Below are 15,227 nucleotides of genomic sequence, written 5' to 3' on the forward strand. Positions count from 1 at the left end.
GTGCAATGCCTCAGGGTGGCCGGGCACTGCGGAGCACAGACACGGTGGCAGGTCCTTGCCTGGCCAGCCCTGGGGGGGCGGTGGGGACAGGGCCGTGGGCTGCAAAGCTCACCTCCTTCTGGGGTGCTGAAGGTCATCTCGCTGGCAGGCCCCAGTCCTCGGCCGTTAAAGGCCTGCACCTCCAGATGGTAGGAGCTGTAGGGCCGCAGGCCTCCCAGGACGGCGCTGGTGGTGTTGGCGGGCACCACCACGTGCCCTTTGTGGACATGCCTCTTGCTGTGCTTCCTCTGACTGCCCTCCCACCAGTACGTCACCTGCAGGTGGACGGGAGGCCCCGTAGGGACGGAAGGTGTCCAGCAGGGCAGACCCCCTCCCCGCTCCGGCGCAGGCTTCCCACTGCCCTGAATGGAGAACCTTTCCTCCTACCCTGATGACTCTAGGACAGCAGGTGGCAGAGGCCCGCCCCAAAGCCTGCCACTCCCGGTGGCCTCGCACCTCACCCTGGGAATCCCCTTGCCCCCACGCCTTGAACCCTTACATTGTATCCCCGAAGGTGGCCCTTGACCTGGGCTGGGTCCACGGGCCACCATCTGACCAGCACGGCACTCGAGTTAAGGATCTTGATGCCTTCCAGCTCGGGGCTTGCCTCGGGGTCTGGAAACAGCCGGTGGCATGGATGAGGGCCTGTGGCCTCCAGAGGCCAGCCCAGAACCCTCCCGCAGAAGGGAGATAGATTTGGATGCTACGTGGGGGGAGGGCCGTTTGATGAGCACGGTGTGTGCACAGTGCGGGGTCTCTCCTTGCATACTGTTTGTCGGTCGCAAGGGCAAAAATAGTACACAAAGGAGTAACCAGGAAAGATCTTGACCAGGTGATCAAAACTAACATCTCGCAATGTTCCAGATGCAGGGAAAAGAAAGAAGCAGGACAACCAGACTTGATGGGGGATCTGGGACCGGACCCCGGACCGGGGGAAAAGACAGCACTAATTGATACAATTGGAATATCGGCTGCCAACTAGGTAAATACAGTGGTAAATCAACAGTAAATGTGCTGTCAAGATGGCACTTTGGTTATGGAAAAAAACGTCCTTACTCCTAGGATATGCTCTATGCAGAGCCCCGGCGTGGAGGGAGGAGTGTGGGCCATCTGTGCGCATTTGGGCTCCACCCCCCCCCATGGGCGGGGCCAGCCCAATACCCACCCACCCCCATGGGCGGGGCCAGCCCAATACTCACAGTCTTCCCCAGAGTAGCCAATGGTAATCTGGGGCTCAGGGCCTTTGCCCTGGCTGTTGACAGCCTGGACTTTGATCTCATAAGGCACAAAGGTGGACGTGTTGGACACAACCAGGAAGGGGTCGCTCACAATCTGCTCCTGCCAGGCACCCCGCGTCCCCTGGGGGCGCCACTGGACGCGGTACTGAACCTGGGGGGCGTTCCAGTCCATCCACCTAAGCGGCTGGAGGAGGAGGAGCACCAGAGGAGCTGGTGAGCCAAGAGCACTCGCCTCCTTTGACCCCCTCCCGAGCCCAGCCTCATGTCCGGTCATCCTCTGGTCCTCAGCACAGCCAGGGGTCGCGGCCAACGCCTGGTCCTGGCCTGATGCCCCGGGGCACGCTCAGCCCAAGGGGGAGGGGGGGCGCCCTCACCTTCCAAGTGATGACCATGTTGCTGGTCTCATTCCCTTCCCCCTTCACGTCCACAGGGTTCTTCTCTGGGGCTGGAAAGTAATGTGTTAACACATCAAAGCCATGGGCTCCTGCCGAGGCTGTGAAGGCCAAGGACCAAGGAAGGAACGGCACTTTCTGGCTCCCCTTTCTGGCCCTGGGAGCCGGGAGCCAGCAGCTCTGGGGGAACCCTGCCTCCCACCTTGCACTGGAAACCTAGAAGCACAGGGGCTTGGGCACAGTCACCTCTCTAGGCCTTCCTTGCAGGAGCCCAGGGGCCCTGGAGTTGGAGGCGCCCCTCCCAGGTGGCTCACCTGCCTCAGGCGTGACCACAGTCTCAGAGGCCGGGCTGGGCTCTCCAGAGCCATACTTGTTGATGGCAGTAACTCTAAAGGTGTAGTGGACATAGGGCGACAGCTTGAGGGTGGTGGAGGTCTGGTTCCCGGGCACCTTGCCCAGACTATACCATTTCTCAGGCGCCATCTCCTTGTCCTCAAATTCAATGTCATACTCTGCCAAGAAGCGAGCCGGCAATTAGGCGTGTGGCATAGAGGGGAGGGCTACATGGGGCTGTAAGTCCGGGTCTCCCTGAGGAGGGGAGGGATCGCCCAAGGCAACAGGCATTCTCAGAGTTCCAGGAGGAACTGTGAGCCCCACACCCAGGTGCTTGCCCCGTGGGATGGGCGGTCCTGGAGCCTTGGGCCCGGGAGGACGGAGGTCCCGCAAGGAGGGCAGGCTACCCGGGGTGGCTGTGGGGAGGTGGGTGGCGCCACGCTCAGGCCTCTTACTCTCGATGGGGGCGTTGTGGTCCTCGGCGGGTCTCCAAGACAGGCGCACCTGGCTCTGCTTCAGCAGGTGGCGGTCAGACAGCTCCAGCTGAGGCACCGGCCCGGGGCTCCCTGAGGGACATGGAGGGTGGGTTCTCTGGCCCATACGCCAGCTGGCCACCCCCCTCCCCAGCTTGAGAAGGCCCTGCAACGTGACCCTGGGCTCTTGTGCCCGGAGGCCCGTGCCCCCCACGCCTGTAGGTCGGGAGCCCGACACTATCCTAGGACTCACCCACCACCAGGAGCTCAGCCCTGCTCTCCACTATGTCCAGCTCGGTGCCAGCCACGCAGCTATAGTTGCCCTGGTCACTGTAGTCCAGGCTGTGGATGACCAGGAGCCCGTCCTCTATGAAGTACCTGGTGGGGAGAGGGCGCGCGCTTGTCCTTTTGTTCTGCTGCCCCCCTCCCCCTTTTGCCAGAACCTTCCTGCTCAAAGCAGGGGCGCTTCCCAACGGATGAGGCCAAGAGGTCTGGACATCCTGCCCTCCCCACTCTGCCCCCTTCCACCAGGCCCGGGTTGGGGCTGGGCCCGCACTTGTCATCGTCCCCAGACTCCTGCAGGTTTCGACCGTCCCCTCGCCAGGTGATGCTGTGCTGCAGGGAGGGGTCAAAGGAGGCTTGGCACGTGAATGTCACTTTTGAGCCTTTCTTCTCGATGGCACTCTGTGGCCCCTGTGTGATCTGAGTGGCATCTGGGGGCAATGATGGAAAGGGAGGGTCAGTCTGGTGTCCTCCGGAGACCATAACCCTCCCTCCTGGAGGAGCTGTTGATCACATCAGTCGGGGGCAAGGTGGGGAGGGGGTATCATCTGACCTTTGACCTGCAGGTTAGCCACAATGGTCACATTGTTTTGGTCGTTGGCAGCCTGGCAGAAGTAGTGGCCAGTGTCGTTGGTCTGGAGGTCCCGGATGCCCAGGGTCCCGTTGGTGTAGGGGAAGAAGCGTTCATCCTGTAGCACGGTCTTCCCTTCCTTGTCTAGCCTAGTGTGAGCAGAGCAGGCCTGGCTCAGACCCCACCGGGCTGGGCTCCCCGCCCTCCCCAGCTCCCTGGGCCAGAATATGGCTTAGAGGCGCCCCCTTCCGGGAGGGTCACTCACCACTGGACGCTGGGCACAGGGGCTCCAAAGGCCTTGCACAGGAGATAGGCGGTGCTGCCCTCCACCGCCATGTATGTCTCGTTGTCTGGGGTCAGGATCTTGGCCGGAAGCTCTGGGGGAGAAGTAGTTACAGGGGAGGGGGCAGGACTCAGGGTGGGGCGAGGGCCCGTGAGCATCCAGAGCAGGCGCGGGGTTCAGCAGGGCAACCTCTCCCAAGAGGGCCCTTGGGTACTTCCCTGCACCCTACTCCCACCCCTGCCAGACTGAGTCTCTGCCTTCCAGCGTGCCTGAGAGGCGCCTCCCATCCCAAGCATCCAAGTTTTACCAATTACTTGAGCCCCACTGACAGTCGACCTCTTCCTGAAAGCCTTCCTGGCCCACCTCTGTCTTCCCTGAGGCTCCGGGAGAGGAGCCACCAGGCTGGCCTTGGGCACATCCTGGCCAGGGTGAGCCTCCGCTCAGCGACACCTGCTCAGTGACACGCGGTGGGCCAGAGCACTCTCTAAAACTGCTTTTTCATCTGTAAATGGTGGCGAGACCCCGCCCTTCCTCCACAGCACTCACCCCCCCTCCGCCCCGCCCCAGCCCCCGCCGCCCCAAGCCACCGCTATTGATGGGGGTGGGCGAGACATGGGGTGGAGGGCCCCAGCGAGGAGAAAAGCAGCTGCTGGCCGAGTCAGTCTGGTGGCCTTGCCTGGTGGGCTGCGGGGACAGGTGGGTTACTCACGAACGACATAGATGTAGGCGTTGGCCAGCAGCAGCCCGTGCCGGTTTCGGGCCTCACACTGGGTCACCATCGTGTCGCTGGGCTGCATGTTGCTCAGGATCAATGCTCCACGCTGGATGCGGTACTTCTGGTCCTTGGCCAGCTCTGCGTGAGCAGCAGGCGGGCCCCGAGGCCCAGGGCGGAGCAGTGAGGCACAGCGAGGCTCCTCGTCACCCTCCCCTTCCTCCCCGGGGCCCCCCAAGCTCCCTGCCCCTGTTCGAGGCCCCGCTCACCCTCCACGGGAATGCCATTGATTCTCCAGGTGACCTCGGGCTGGGGCCTCCCTTGCACTTGGCAATCCAGGCGGGCAGTCTCTCCAGGCCCATACAAATGGCTCTGGGGCTTGTGTAGCCAGTAGGGGGCAGCTGCGAGAGGTGGCGAGCTGCCCTGAGCAGGGGCGGCCGGTGGCCAGCTCTGGCCCCAGACCCAGACCCAGCCCACCCCCTGTGACAGTGGGCACTGCACACCGCCGTCCCTGGAGGTCACTCCTGGGAGGCCGCGCGACCCAGGAGAGGCACCATACCCTCCACAGTGACGTAGTAGGTGTGCCGGTCGCTGCCCAGCGAGTTCTCGGCCAGGCACCGATACTCGCCGTCGTCTTCCTCCACCACGTTCAGCAGCTGCAGGGTCTTGTTGTGGTTCTGGTAGGTGACTCGGTCGGCCGGCATGGGGCCACTTGGGCGCAGCCACTTGATGGTGGGTGTGGGGCTGTCCAGGGCCACGGTGGAGGGAGGCCGACGGAGGGGAGCACAGTGGAAGAGAGAGCGCAAGCCTGCTCGGCCCCGGCCCGTGACAGAGGTCCGCTCGTGCCTGCCCACCCCCACCCGGGGCACCCAGACTCACAAGCCCTCAGCGATGCACTCCAGGACCAACGGCTGCCCCTGCAAGGCCACCAGGTGGCTGCTGGAGTTGGTGGGGAAGAGTAGGCGTGGCTTCCTGTCGATCATGCTGTTGGCTGGGAGGAGAAAAGGGGTGGGTGGCACGGCCAACCCCACCCTCCACCCACGGAGTTACCAGGCCAGGTGGATGCCCCTGTGAGGCCTTAGGGCCTCTGTTTCCTCCTCTGTTAAAGGGAGGGCCCCTTCTCTGTTCTCGCCTCCTGGGAAGGGGTCCGAACAGAGGCGAAGCGGGAGCCAAGCCATCCTGGAGGAAGACCAAGGTCGCCTGATCTTTGGGATGGGCCGTGCCAGAGCGTGAGACAGCAGGTGAGGAGGAGGGCGTGTCAGAGTCTTAGGGACTCACTGGCCTTGACCCGGAGGTCAATGGGCTCCTTCTGGATGATGGTCCGGGTGCCAGGGAAGTGGGCGTGGCAGATGTAGTCCGAGTGGTTGTCCGACGTGAGCACGTTGGCAAAGTAGAGATTGCCGTTCTGGCCCATCGTCACCCGCTCATCCTGTTTGATGTGCAAGATCTCTGTGGGGGCGGGTGGGGGGCAAGGAGGCGAAGGTCAGGCCCCCGTCCGGGAAGCTGTACCCACTGACACCTCCACCCCAGGCGGCAGCCGCTCCTGGGCACCCACTGCTATTCATCCAGTAGATCCGGAGCGGCTCTGCGCTGGGCGGCGGGTGGCATGGCAATATCACCGATTCCCCTTCCTCCACCTCCACAGGTTTCACCGTCTCCTTCGGCCACTTGGGGGCACCTAGAAGGGACAGAGAGAGGCTGGCACTGTGGGGCCCAACTCTCCTCCCCGTCAAGGCAGGGCAGGGCAGGGGAAAGGAGGAGGGACGGCCAAGAGGGTGAGAGGGCCAGGTGGCAAGGAAGTTCACACGGTGGGAGGCAGAGACTTGGGGTCCTTTCCGGGCTCCCCACGCCGCACACAGAGGACCAGATGGCTGTGAGGGGCCAACCCTTCACAATGCTTAGCTCCCACCCAGAGGCCTAAGATGGTTGGGGGGCGGGGGGGGGGGGAGGCTGCGGTGCAGCGGTGGGGGAGGGGAGCTGCGGAAGGATGTGGGAGTCACAGACCCTTCCATCATCCTGACACAGGAACCATGGCAACAGTTCCCAAGGTAACCCGCGGGGTGGAGAGGAGAGAGGAGCATGCTCAGGAGGCAGAAAGCTCAGGGAGGACGGAATGCAGAGGGAAAACCCCAGGGACAGGGCGACACAGATAACGACGGAGCTGGCTGGCGGGCAGAAAGGAGGGAGACGGAGGGTTGGAGGGTTGGAGGGTTGGAGGTGGAGGGAGGAGGGGAGAGCAGAGGAGAGAGGCCACAGAGTGACGGGCGCAGCGGAGAGAAACGGCCCAGGGTGGGGCAGGAGATGGGGCCGCGGAGGCACGGAGGGGGCAGTGGGTCACACAGAGGCAGAGCAGACCCGAGGGAGAGTGAGGCAGGTCAGCAAGGTCGAGGTGGGGCAAAGCCCAGAGGCAGAAGCCAGGGAAGGGGAGACGGAGGGGACCAGGAAGGCAGCGCGGAAAGGGACAAAGCAAAGAAGCGGGAGGACCCTGCCGGGGAGTGAAAGGGGAAGGCGGCGGGCGGCCGGCGGAGCAGCCGGTGTCTTCCGCCCGCTAAACCGGCAGCTGGGGGCGCGTGGCCACCCCCGGCCCGGACCCCCACACACGCTCCCTGAGACCTGTTTGGGGACCCTCTCGTGTACCCCCAGGCCCTCCCAGGCCCCCGCGGTGCCTCGCACCCTCAGCCATGAGCTGGATCTCGTGAGACATGGCGGTGCCCAGCTTATTGCTGGCAAAGCAGCGGTAGGTGCCCTGGAACCTCTGGGCGAAGTTGCTGTTGTTGCCCGCGATGGTGAAGGAGCCGGAATGGGGCGCCTGGTGCACGGTCACACCCGCTTCCTCCTTGGGTTTGAAGTGGACGCCGTCCCGAGTCCAGCGGAACCTGTGGGCAGAAAAGGGCTCAGAGGCCGAAGGCCCTGGAACCCAGGACAGGGGCTGGCACAGGCTGGAGGCCACGGTGCGAGCAGCCAGGGGCCCCGGGGACGGGCCGTGTAGGGCAAGGACCAGGGGACACGAGAGAGATCCGGGGCATCCGGGCGCAGAAGCTGGGCGGCCCCGGGAGGCAAGAGGACTAGAAGCTGAGGTCAGCAGTGAACAACAGGGCTTAGAAGGTGATGGTCACTCACTGCACTTCAGGTCTGCCGCTGGCCTCGCACTTGAGGCTGATGTCGTCTGTGGGGAAGACAACCAGGCGCCGTGGAGACTGTTCGGTGATGACAGGTGGTTCCATCACTGGGGACAGGATAGGGAAGAGGTGGTGAGGATGGGGTCTGGCTGGCTTCACGGCCTCGACCCCCGTCCCACTGGGAGGCAAGGCACGGTCTGAAACCCTCAGAGGCCCCAAGGCCGCGGAGGTGGGGGGCAAGGAAGAACGAGCTGGAAACAACCCGGCTGGGCCACGGGCGAGTGGGCCACGAAAAGAGGGAGAGAAAGGGACACGGCACAAAGGTTTGAAAGGGACAGAACAGAGAGGACAGCCACAAAAAGTACAAAGAAAGACATCTGAGGGAGAGATGAAGCCAGAGACAGAAACCAGGAAGTCACGGGGACAGAGGGAGCAGAGAGGACGCAGTGGCGACAAGAAGCAGGAGAGGGTACAAGAAAACCCAGGCCAGGGCAGAGACAGAACAAAGATGGCCCGCGGGTGAGACAGCGGGACGAGGACCCAAGAGCCAGAAAAGGCAGCGACCCGCACAGGGCACAGGGCTCACAGAAGTGGAGCATGTGCGGCAGGGGGACTCACTGGCACCCCTCTTCCCCGCCCCTCCCGCCCCGGGCCTGGGAAACACTCCCCCCCCCCGCTCCCCCGACTTACCACGGTATCCTTCATCTAAGAAGTCCGGGCAGCAAGGGAGAGAGCGGAGAGAAATGCTGACACTTGCAGACCCCCTGGGGAAGGGGACGGAGGGAAAGGGGGCTACGGGTGGTGTCATACGGGGGGCACAGGCCAGGCTGGGGTTATGGGGCAGAGCAAGGCCCAGAAGGACAGGACCGTCTCGGGGTGGGCTAGGCTGAGGCCCCAGCACACAGGGAGAAATTCGTGCCTTTAACAAGGAATGCCCTCTGGACAGACGCTTGCATCCTGCGGGCGGAGGTGCAGAACTGACCCCCCTCCCCCCCCAGAAGGTGGGGAGGCAGGCAGCTCAGCATCCAGGGCACCCTCCCCCGCTCCAGCCCACTTCCCTCCTAATCCAATTAGCACAGCTCAGTGTTTTCAATTACCCAGGCCCAGCCTTCAGAGCCCGGCTGCCCCCGCTCTCCCCCGCCAGCCCTGCGAAACCCTCCCAAAGGCCTGGCTGCATCCGAGTTTCCATTGCCTGCAGGGCTGACTCCAGTCTTTTCTTTCTCCCCTTCCTTCCTCCCGGGCAACGGCCACCAAGTTGCCCGGGGCTGAGGCCAGAGCTGCTGCTTCCCTGCCACAGGACTCGGCCCAGCACCAGCCAGGGCAGCTGTGAGGAGGGGAGAGGAGGCGGGGAGGCAGGACGGGGAAGGCAGGAGCGCACAGCCTCTGAAAGCTTTGTCTCTGCAGAAGACCTCAGTCGCGGGTCCCCTGGAGAGAGGAGGAGGCTCCCGGGGGACACTGCAGAGGGAGCCCGGGGCTGGGGAGGGGCCAGTACAGGCAGCCTAGAGCAAGAGACAGTGACCGGGATGGAGAAAATCGCCTGGGCGGAGGAAGACGGGGAAAGAGACAAAGGGGCCCAGGGGCAGGGAGAGAGACAGCTCTAGCTGGAGGGCAGGTTCCAACAGGGCGACACCAGGTGCCCAGAGCGGCCCACTTCTCTCTTTCTCCAAACTCTCCCTGCCCCTCCCTCCACAGACGGACACACCCGGCCAGACGGCCCCGTCGCTGTGGCAGCAGGGCAGGCCAGGCGGGTGCCCAGGGTGAGGCCTGAAAAGCGACCAAGAGGAGATTGAGGGGAAGGAGGACGAGCACATGTGTGTGAGTCCAGGCACACATGTGAATGCTCGGGAGTGTACCGCACGCAGGACGTTTGTGTGTCAGTGTGTTTGCATATGGGTGTGTCTTGGCAGAGTACGTCTGAAGGCTGTGCGTGTGCCTCCGTTCAGTACCATACACCTGCCTCTGTGTGTATGGATGACTCTGTTCCTTTGTGTCTAAACCCCTCGCTTGTGTGTGTGTGCGTGTGTGTGTGTGTGCCTCCTATGCGTCTTCTCCGGGGGCTCTGCCCCGTCTGTATATCTGTGCCTGGTTGGATACAGGTGGCTCGTCTGTGTCTACCCACGTGTGCATCTATGTCCATCTGCCACGGGGAATCGGCACAGGCACGACTGCATGTACCTCCGTGTGCATATCCCAGGGGACATCCCCACCCTTTGTCCCATCCGTCCCTCTCCACCTCCTCCAAAACCTCGGCTGCCTCCCCCCAGCACCAGGTGTCCTCCAAGCCCGCCTCCCTCAGCCCCTGCCCCATTCCTGGCATAGACAGTGTTCCCCAGCGCCAGCCCCCCCCCCCATCTTTCAGTGACACTGGCCTCCCCCAGGTCCGGGCTCAGAGACAAAGGTGGCAAGGTGAGGGAGAAAGGACTGGAGCCACCAAGGAGCAGGCTCGAGATACACAAATGCTGCTGCCCTGCGAGATGCCCCTCACACAAGCCCAACAGCCACTCACAGCAGTGTGTTTACACTTCCTGCTCACACTGGGGAGAAAACATCATCACGGTGACACAGACTCCACACACAAATGGGTACTCACAGACGGCCCCAGCTCACATGCACACACGACCCACTATAATCAAATGCTAACAAACACCCGCAGACCTTCACAGACCTGACCAACAAGTAACAGTTACAGCGACTCACAAACTTACCCATGTGGGAAATCAAAATCACACTCAGCCACACCTAGTCGATCACAACCACACACATCCACACACACCAAATATACTGTCTGTGCAACTCACAAGCATACACAAATACTCGTGTTTTGTCACAAGCCCCCAGTCATACTCCCTAACACCCGCACACCTACCCACGACCCTCCACGGACGGAAAGCTCCAGCAGTCTCACCCCTTCAGCCCCACCCAATCGTCAGGATTTACAAAACTGCTGGGCCTTTGTAAGGTGTCTTGTCCTGTGGCAGCTCACACACAGAGCTACCAGAGGCCGAAGATGAGATTACTCAGGTCAGAAACAGGGCAAAACTTGAATCCAGGCCTTTTGCACAAGCTAGCTCAGGACTGGGGGCCGGCCCGTTCTCCCGCCCGCCACAACACCGGGGGAGGGTCGGGGAGAGCGAGCCAAGGGAGAGCACCGCGGGGGCCCTTCCGGCGCCGAGCCCGCTGTCCGTGGTCCTGAAACCGCCCTCCCCCGCCCGCGCCGGTCCCCTGTCCGTGGTGCTGACACACCCCGCGTCTTCCACCCTGTCCTTCTCTCCAGAGGTCCGGGGTACCTCCTGTCCACTCTGTACCCAGGAAAGTAGAGGGGAGGGTCCAGAGCCGGCAGAAGGTGAGGAGGCAGAAAATAAAAGAGGAGCCCAGCGCGGCGGCGAAGGGAGGCGTCAAGGCTCCCTCCAGCTACTCACATTCCTCCGGGATCTGGATGAGCAGGCAGGGGCTGCACAGAAGGAGAGGCCACAAGTACCGCAGCGACACGGCCATCTTCCCGGCGGCGCCGGCGGCTCGGCACGGCACAGCCGGCCGGGCTCGGCTCAGGCTCCGGCCGGAGGGAAGGGGGCTGGTGGGCGGCTTGGGGCGGGAGCCAGGGGTGGGGGCACTGGGAGAGGGAAGGAGGGAAAGGAAGGGTGGGGGAGGAGAGAGGAGAGAACGGACGACTTTAGTGACTAACATCTGGGCGAGCCCGGGCTCCTGGCCCCGCCCTCCGCCCCGCCCCCAGTGGGCCAGCTCCCCCATCCCTCCCTCCCCCGCACCTTGGAGGGAGAAACCTAGAAGTCTTAGCACTGGTTAGGCCTCCAGGTTGCCTTTCATTCCCTTTCTCCTCTCCGTCTGTGCTTCCACACCAGCTGCCTCTTCAGCATCAACTTGTTGCCCCAATCAGCTCCCCTGGGCATGCCACAGGCCACTCTGTGCATGAGTGTGGATGTGGATGGGCATGTAGCCAAATATACACATTAGTATTTATGTGGCTGTGCGTGTGCATGCAGGAGCACATTTGTATATGTCTTTTCTGGAAAGGGGGTGTGTGTCTGCAAGAATCAACGCATGGGTCTAGATAGCTGCATGTGCACATGAGAGCATGTGTGTGTCTTCTTGTGTGTCTGTACCTCTGGGGGATGAATCCTCGTGTCTGCTATCTCTGTGTGTGCACACAAGCATGAGTGCACGTGTATGTAGAGAAGAACTCTCGTCGGTCTCATTGTTGTGGGTTTCAGAGCCAACTGATCTCTGGGTGGTGTTCAGGCCTACAAAGCTGGTGGGGGACAGGGAGGTCTTGGGAAGTGGGGACTGGGAAGGGAGGAAGGGGGCCCGGGAGGGTGGCATTTCACAGAACAGGTTGAGGAAATGGAAGAAGGGGGAAGGAAACCTGACCTCAAGATGTGGCAGGAGGAAGGGAAGTAGGAGAACACCTCTCTGCTGTCCCTCATGCCCCTGCGGGGGGGGGGGGGAGGCAATAGAGGTGACTGTGGCCTCTCCCCTTCCAGATGCTCCAAGCCAGGGTCAGGAGGAGCTCTGAGACAGTGTTTCTGTCACCTCTCATGTGTCTGGCAGGCCCGGGTCTTTTTCTGAGTCTTCAGGGCTCAACTGCTAGATGTGTTCACCCCAGCCCAAGTGACACCAGCCATACCCACATTCTCCCTGCATGCAAGAAGCCCTGAAGACCGGAGGCCCAGGGAAGCGGGCGGGGGCGGGGGGATTCTCTGCCATGACTACAAGAGGAAACACACTCCCAAGAAGACAGCTGTCTTTGACTCCAAACAGGAAGGGGTGTGAGAAAGAGGCAAGGAGAGAAAGTGCAGGTGGGGTAAGAGTAGGTTGCTGGTTGACAGAGAGCTTGGAGGCTGGAGCTGGGGTCTGGATGCACTCTCCAAGACCATACTGGACATCTTCATTGTGCCCAGCCAACACCTTATCAAAGGGGGACGATGCCTCATCTAGAATGCTGAAGGGGAGGGGAGGGAGGCCTGGAATGCCATGCTAAGGCATCTAGACTCTGTCAGGAAGGGACTAGGAGACATAAATTGGTTTAGTGTAAGGGGACCCGACAAGAGTGGGGAGTTCAATAGACTGCCTGGGGACTCAGTAGGGGAAATGGATGGTGGTGAACAGCTGGAGGGGGAGGTGGAGAAGCACCAGGACAGGTCGACATGGATGGGCTGAAGGCCAAGAGAAGGACTCAGAGGGCAGGAAGTGGCGAACGCGAGGCCAGTTCCCAACTTGCAAGAACTGAGCTGGGGCCCAGAAGGAAGGAGCAAACAGCAGACCTGTTCTGCCCCCACCTTCCCCCACAAAGCCCGGACAAGCAAGGTGGGCCCCAGGCGGCCTTGGCCTCCACTTCAAGGCCTGTAGGAAACAGTAGGAGACTCAGATCAGAGGGCAGGCGATCAAACGACAACCTTGGGAGCTCTGAGCACTCTAGTCTTAGAAGGGGGGAGGGGAGAGAAACCAGCTAGGGGAAGCTCAAAGAAGGGCCTTCCTGCACAGAGGAGGCCAGGGAGCTCCCTTTGCTGGAATGATGATCACGGTCATGGGAACTCGTCTTTGTCCTCAAAATCTAGGCTCCCAGAATCGGGTTCGGCATATATGCCCTGGATGTATATGCAGGGAAAATGCAGTACTTCTGAGCCCCTGGCTCCCCATTCTCTGCCCCATCCCGATGTCCCACAGTCTCACACCCAACCTCTTTTAGTCTCCTGGCATTTGCCACCCAGCTTGCCACCTTCCCGGGGAACTCAGACAGGCAGGAGCCAGAAGGTTGAGGCCCCTGACAGCTGGGAGGGGGCTCTGCCTCTTCCCCTCCCACCACTGCTGGGTCTCTGATCTCTCATCATTCCTCAGGCAATTACAGAGCCAGCAGCTCAGGTTGTCGGCTCAGCAGGCCCCCCAACCCCCATCAGCACCTCCAGGGGCAAGGAAGGCGAGAGTGTTCCACAAGCTGGTGTACAGATGGAGCCAAGGCCACGTCTGCGAGGGGTGGGGATGGGCTGGGGAAGACTGAAGGGTGACAGACAGGGTGAGAAAGAGGCAGGAGGGAGCAGGAGAGGCTGAGGAGAGGGGCTGGGGGAGGGAGGGCAGGGAATGGGAGACAAAGACAGGATGCTGGACCACCACCACGGTAACCAAGACGGAGAAATCCAGCAACAGAGACCGGCATCGGGGAAAGGGTGAGAGAAAAGGAGTACAAAGGGTGAGAGGTGGCCGCAGAAAGCCCTGATGGGAAATGGTCCAAAGAGCAAGAAGAGTGAGTGGTGTGTGTGCGTGCACATGTGCACAGACGTGGTGGTGCCTCCTTGAGTGTCCTTGTCCCTGGGAGGGGGGGGCATGCCAGGCAAGGGACTGGGAGGGAGGAAGGAGGCGGGCCCGAGTAGGGGGGCTTCTTGGGCTTAGAGGTCAGGCTGGACTGACAGGCAGGGCAGAGAGACAAACAGCAGAGAAGCTGTTGAGCCAGAAGCAGAGAGACAAAGCCCACGACAACAGAGACAGAGCAGCAGGTCCCTGGCCACTTGTGGCACTGGGGCTAGGAGACAGTTGTAAGGCAAGATGAATGAGCCACTGCTGGCTGGTCCTCCTGGAGGAGGTGGGGACCCCCACAGCAGGAAGGGAGAAGCACTCAGAGTGAGCAGCCGCCCGGCTGGAGGTAGGCGCCCACACGTCTCCAGGCACAACCGTGAGTGTCCGTGTGCATGCCCGCACTTTGTGCTGGGGTGATGCACAACAAAGGCAGGCTGATCCTGAGTGGGTCTAGCTGGGAACCCATCCCCCCGGACACACCGCACCGCACAGGCAAGAAGAAAGGGCGTGGCAGGCACCGAGGCAGACTGCCGTCCGCTGGAGCCTGCACAGACAGGGCTCAGGGCGGCAGAGGAGCCACGCCCCTTGCTGCACCCTCAGTCCCTGGGTCCCCTGGGGAGTCTTCTCCTCTGGCCTCCTGTCCTCTTACTGAGGGGGACTTGGAAGGTCGTGGGTTGAAGCCAAGATCTGGGGTGGCTGCTTTCCTCCCTGACTCCCTGACCACACACACACACACACACACACACCCCTCACGAACCTTCAAGGGTGCCCCGCGTCAAGGGTGTCCCGCGTGAGTGAGTGCCCAGGTCCTGTGTAGGGTCCTCCGTGTCCCTCCCATCTGATAGAAATGGAGTCCCTCCAGGGGCACGTAGCCAGAGGGCCCTCCAGCTCAATGTCTGTTGAGAATGGCAGCTTCCCATGGCCCGGCAGGCCCACCAGGGGCAGGGCTGGGGGCTCAGCTGGGGCTCAGTGCCCCAGGTGTGTGAGACGGTCAGGGTGTGGGTGCTGGGTCCACATCCTTGAGGCTCGGGGAGTGAGCGCATGGGGGCATCCATGCCCGGGCTGTCTGCCAGAAGGGCTGGTGGGGGCCTTTGAGCCCGTCAGTGCGTATATGAGGGTATGGGTGTCACCTCCACCCTACGCACTGTGTTCCTTTAAGGCTCCTCCTCGCCCTCCCCCCCCCCCCCCAGGCTGTGGCTGGCGGGTTTCCATGGAGATGGAGCCCAACTCCCTCCACTGGCAGCAGAGAGGAAAGCCTGCCTGCCTGCCTGCCTGTCTGCCTGCAGCAGCCTAATGGGTTAGATAATACATAAAGGAGGCTGCTGGGTGGGAGCCCCCACAGGTATCTGGGGCCTGGAAGTGCTAAAGGACTGCCACCTTGTCCTCTGTGGTTCCCACTGCCTCGCCCCTCCCAAGGCACTCCCCAGAGTGAGCCCACAGCCCCCTCAAGGCTGCAGTCTCCAAGGCAACAGCAGCTCACCT

At 62.1% G+C, this 15,227-nt stretch overlaps 1 protein-coding gene across 1 annotated transcript; it reads right to left on the bottom strand.

Moving 5' to 3' along the window:
* Positions 1 to 10: 10 nt before the first annotated feature.
* L1CAM (L1 cell adhesion molecule) lies at positions 11 to 7,714 on the bottom strand. Its single transcript, XM_049643315.1, has 19 exons — positions 7,444 to 7,714; positions 6,997 to 7,199; positions 5,879 to 6,001; positions 5,602 to 5,772; positions 5,203 to 5,314; positions 4,883 to 5,067; positions 4,593 to 4,724; positions 4,321 to 4,464; positions 3,594 to 3,705; positions 3,311 to 3,477; positions 3,032 to 3,188; positions 2,729 to 2,853; positions 2,458 to 2,568; positions 1,984 to 2,181; positions 1,652 to 1,722; positions 1,239 to 1,461; positions 539 to 654; positions 113 to 314; positions 11 to 69 (listed from the first exon to the last, which is right to left on the bottom strand). Exons 1-19 carry the CDS (start codon positions 7,545 to 7,547, stop codon positions 11 to 13), a joined length of 2,715 nt encoding a protein of 904 aa, XP_049499272.1. The 5' UTR covers positions 7,548 to 7,714.
* Between the last annotated feature and the right edge of the window lie 7,513 nt (positions 7,715 to 15,227).

This window comes from Panthera uncia, chromosome X, assembly GCF_023721935.1.
Source record: "Panthera uncia isolate 11264 chromosome X, Puncia_PCG_1.0, whole genome shotgun sequence".
NCBI lineage: Eukaryota > Metazoa > Chordata > Mammalia > Carnivora > Felidae > Panthera > Panthera uncia.